We start from the raw sequence: 5,000 nt of genomic DNA on the forward strand, positions 1-5,000 counted from the left end.
GACAGGAGACAAGAGGCAGGAGGCAAGAGGCAGGAGACAAGAGGCAGGAGACAAGAGACAGGAGGCAAGAGACAGGAGACAAGAGACAGGAGGCAAGAGGCAGGAGGCAGGAGACAAGAGGCAGGAGACAAGAGACAAGATGCAGGAGACAAGAGACAGGAGGCAAGAGGCAAGAGGCGTACCTGGTGAAGTAGACGGTGGCGTCGGCCTCGGACTCGTGGGGCCTCAGGGCGTCGTGGACGTACTTCAGGTCGTCCAGGTCCGAGAGTTCAGGGATCCCACAGGACAACATCTGCACACACACACACACACACTCGGTAACCACGGATACGCCCCACGTGTGTGTGTGTGTGTGTGTGTGTGTGATACTCACCAGGCCCAGCAGGTTGAGGAACAGGTGCGCGTGCTTCCGTATGCGGTTGTACGCCTCGCAGCACAGGTCCACGAAGTCGTGGAAGCGGCTCGACGGCTTGTCGCCGCCGTTGATGACGTACGCCATGTCCGAGGTGAACACGAAGGGGGCGCGGTCCCTGCACGCCGCACACACACACACAGACACACACACACACACACACGTGGTCACAGGTGCGTCCCCCGGTCACGTCCCGTGGTCACAGGTGCGTCCCCTCGGTCACTTCCTGTGGTCACAGGTGCGCCCCGTGGTCACGCCCCGTGGTCACGCCCCGTGGTCACGCCCCGTGGTCACTTCCTGTGGTCACAGGTGCGCCCCGCGACCACAGGTGCGCCCCGTGGTCACAGGTGCTTCCCTGAGGTGCGCCCCGTGGTCACAGGTGCGCCCCCTGGTCACAGGTGCGCCCCCCGGTCACAGGTGCGTCCCGTGGTCACAGGTGCGTCCCGTGGTCACAGGTGCGTCCCGTGGTCACTTCCCGTGGTCACAGGTGCGTCCCGTGGTCACAGGTGCGCCCTGCGACCACAGGTGCGTCCCGTGGTCACAGGTGCGCCCGGCGGTCACTTCCCGTGGTCACAGGTGCGTCCCCATGGTCACAGGTGCGTCCCCCGGTCACTTCCTGTGGTAACAGGTGCACCCCGTGGTCACAGGTGCGCCCTGCGACCACAGGTCAGGGGTCACAGGTGCGTCCCGTGGTCACGTCCCGTGGTCACGTCCCGTGGTCACGTCCTGTGGTCACAGGTGCGACCCCCGACCACAGGTGCGCCCTGCGGTCACAGGTGCTTCCCTGAGGTGCGCCTCGTGGTCACAGGTGCGCCCTGCGACCACTTCCCGTGGTCACAGGTGTGCCCCGTGGTCACAGGTGCGCCCGGTGGTCACTTCCCGTGGTCACAGGTGCGCCCCGTGGTCACAGGTGCGTCCCGCGGTCACAGGTGCACCCCCTGGTCACAGGTGCACCCTGCGGTCACAGGTGCTTCCCTGAGGTGCGCCCCGTGGTTACAGGTGCGCCTCGTGGTCACAGGTGCGCCCTGCGACCACAGGTGCATCCCGTGGTCACGTCCAGTGGTCACAGGTGCACCCCCCGGCCACAGGTGCGCCCCGCGACCACAGGTGCGCCCCGCCACCACAGACCACGGGTCACAGGTGCGCCCTGCGACCACAGGTGCGCCCTGCGACCACAGGTACATCCCGTGGTCACTTCCTGTGGTCACAGGTGCGCCCCGCGGCGGTTGGGGGGGTCCGGACTCACCTCTTGATGTTCCCGAACATCTGGGCGTGTCCCAGGAACTTGCCGAAGTCGATGTGGAACATGTGGCCGCTGGTCTTGAGCATGATGTTGTCGTTGTGGCGGTCGCAGATCCCCAGGACGTAGGTCGCCACGCAGCAGCCGGCGCACGAGTAGATGAAGTTCTCCACCGCCTGGAGGGGGGGGGGGCAGGTGAGGGTCTACGTGAGGGTCCAGGTGTGTGTACAGGTGTGTGTGTACGGGTGTGTGTACCTTGTCATACTCCTCGTCGGTGGGGTTGTGCTTCTGGAGCCAGTCCGCCAGCGGTCGGTCTTTGAAGGACCCCGTCACGCCGTGCTCCACCTGGATCCTCCTCAGGGTGTCCGCGTGAGGGATCATCTCCACCATGCCTGAGGACAGGGAGCACACCTGAGGACAGGGTCCAGGGGGTCCTCCTGGTCTACACCTGTGCTCCTGGTCTACCCCCGTGCTCCTGGTCTACCCCTGTGCTCCTGGTCTACACCTGTGCTCCTGGTCTACCCCCGTGCTCCTGGTCTACACCTGTCCTCCTGGTCTACACCTGTCCTCCTGGTCTACCCCCGTGCTCCTGGTCTACCCCCGTCCTCCTGGTCTACCCCTGTGCTCCTGGTCTACCCCTGTGCTCCTGGTCTACCCCTGTGCTCCTGGTCTACACCTGTCCTCCTGGTCTACCCCCGTGCTCCTGGTCTACCCCCGTGCTCCTGGTCTACCCCCGTCCTCCTGGTCTACCCCCGATCTCCTGGTCTACACCTGTGCTCCTGGTCTACCCCCGTGCTCCTGGTCTACACCTGTGCTCCTGGTCTAACCCCGTGCTCCTGGTCTACCCCCGTGCTCCTGGTCTGTCCCCGACCTCCTGGTCTACCCCCGTGCTCCTGGTCTACCCCCGTGCTCCTGGTCTACACCCGTCCTCCTGGTCTACACCCGTGCTCCTGGTCTGTCCCCGACCTCCTGGTCTACCCCCGTGCTCCTGGTCTACCCCCGTGCTCCTGGTCTACCCCCGTGCTCCTGGTGTACACCCGTCCTCCTGGTCTACACCCGTGCTCCTGGTCTGTCCCCGACATCCTGGTCTACCCCCGTCCTCCTGGTCTACCCCCGTGCTCCTGGTCTACATCTGTGCTCCTGGTCTACCCCCGTGCTCCTGGTCTACCCCCGTGCTCCTGGTCTACCCCCGTGCTCCTGGTCTACCCCCGTGCTCCTGGTCTACCCCCGTGCTCCTGGTCTACCCCTGTCCTCCTGGTCTACACCTGTGCTCCTGGTCTACCCCTGTGCTCCTGGTCTACACCTGTCCTCCTAGTCTACCCCCGTGCTCCTGGTCTACCCCCGTGCTCCTGGTCTACACCCGTGCTCCTGGTCTACACCCGTGCTCCTGGTCTACCCCCGTCCTCCTGGTCTACACCTGTGCTCCTGGTCTACACCTGTCCTCCTAGTCTACCCCCGTGCTCCTGATCTACCCCCGTGCTCCTGGTCTACACCCGTGCTCCTGGTCTACCCCCGTGCTCCTGGTCTACCCCCGTGCTCCTGGTCTACACCCGTGCTCCTGGTCTACCCCTGTGCTCCTGGTCTACCCCCGTGCTCCTGGTCTACACCTGTAATCCTGGTCTACACCCGTGCTCCTGGTCTACCCCCGTGCTCCTGGTCTACCCCCGTGCTCCTGGTCTACCCCCGTGCTCCTGGTCTACCCCTGTGCTCCTGGTCTACCCCTGTCCTCCTGGTCTACCCCCGTGCTCCTGGTCTACCCCCGTGCTCCTGGTCTACCCCCGTGCTCCTGGTCTACCCCTGTGCTCCTGGTCTACCCCTGTGCTCCTGGTCTACACCCGTGCTCCTGGTCTACACCTGTGCTCCTGGTCTACCCCTGTCCTCCTGGTCTACACCTGTGCTCCTGGTCTACACCCGTGCTCCTGGTCTACACCTGTCCTCCTGGTCTACCCCCGTGCTCCTGGTCTACCCCTGTGCTCCTGGTCTACCCCCGTGCTCCTGGTCTACCCCCGTGCTCCTGGTCTACACCTGTCCTCCTAGTCTACACCCGTGCTCCTGGTCTACCCCCGTGCTCCTGGTCCTCACCCCGTCCTCGGCCCGTGGAGAAGCACCTGAAGAGGACCATCCTCATGTCCAGACCCTCCTGGATCCAGATCTTGTCCATGATCCGGATCACCTGCAGGGTCAGCATGTCCTGCCGCAGGTCGTCCCCTGACTGGACAACAACAACAACAACAACAACAACAACGTCAACAACAACGTCAACAACAACAACGACAACAACAAGGTCAACAACAACAATGACAACAACAACAACGTCAACAACAACAACAGCGTCAACAACAACAACAACGTCAACAACATCAACAACAACAACGTCAACAACAATGTCAACGTCAACAACAACGTCAACAACAACAACAACGTCAACAACAACGACGTCTACAACAATGTCAACAACAACAACTTCAACAACAACAACATCAACAATGTCAACAACAACAACATCAACAATAATACAACAACGGCGTCAACAACAACAGCAAAAACAATGTCAACAACGTCAACAACAACATCAACAACAACAACGTCAACAACAACAACGAGAACGTCACCAACATCATCATCAACAACAATGTCAACAACAACAACATCATCATCAACAACAACGAGAACGTCAACAACGACAACAACAACAACAAAAACAACAACGTCAACAACAACGTCAACAACAACGACATCAACAACAATGTCAACAACAACAGCAAAAACAACATCAACAACGTTAATAACAACAATAACAACAACAACAACGTCAACAACAACATCAACAACGACAACAACAACGTCAACAACAATGACAACAACAACTTCAACAACAACAACGTCAACAACAACAACTACAATGTCAACAACAAGGTCAACAACAACAATGACAACAACAACAACGTCTACAACAACAACGTCTACAACAACGTCAACAACAACAACAACAATGTCAACAACAACAGCAAAAACAATGTCAACAACGTCAACAACAACAGCGTCAACAACAACGACAACAACGTCAACAACAACAACGTCAACAACAACAATGTCAACAACAACATCAACGACGTCAACAACAACAACGACAATAACAACATCAACGTCAACAACAACGATGTCAACAACGACGTCAACAACGACAACAACAAAAACAACAACGTCACCAACAACAACAGCGTCAACAACAACAACAACGTCAACAACAACGTCAACAACAAGGTCAACAACAACAACAACGTCACCAACAACAACAGCGTCAACAACAACAACAACGCCAACAACAACAACAACATCATCAACAAC

At 58.8% G+C, this 5,000-nt stretch overlaps 1 protein-coding gene across 1 annotated transcript in view; it reads right to left on the bottom strand.

Moving 5' to 3' along the window:
• The window catches only part of LOC310966403 (phosphatidylinositol 4-phosphate 3-kinase C2 domain-containing subunit beta-like), a gene marked incomplete at both ends in the record, with an annotated part of 23,160 nt that overhangs the window by 8,982 nt on the left and 9,178 nt on the right, over positions 1-5,000 (bottom strand). The window contains 5 exons of the mRNA XM_083940990.1: positions 183-292; positions 374-530; positions 1,659-1,828; positions 1,908-2,044; positions 3,735-3,864. Of these exons, the coding sequence (XP_083797116.1) occupies positions 183-292; positions 374-530; positions 1,659-1,828; positions 1,908-2,044; positions 3,735-3,864 (704 nt within the window). The remainder of the gene's footprint in view (positions 1-182; positions 293-373; positions 531-1,658; positions 1,829-1,907; positions 2,045-3,734; positions 3,865-5,000) is intronic.

Source organism: Echiichthys vipera (genome assembly GCF_963691815.1).
Source record: "Echiichthys vipera genome assembly, contig: SCAFFOLD_133, whole genome shotgun sequence".
Classification (NCBI taxonomy): domain Eukaryota; kingdom Metazoa; phylum Chordata; class Actinopteri; order Perciformes; family Trachinidae; genus Echiichthys; species Echiichthys vipera.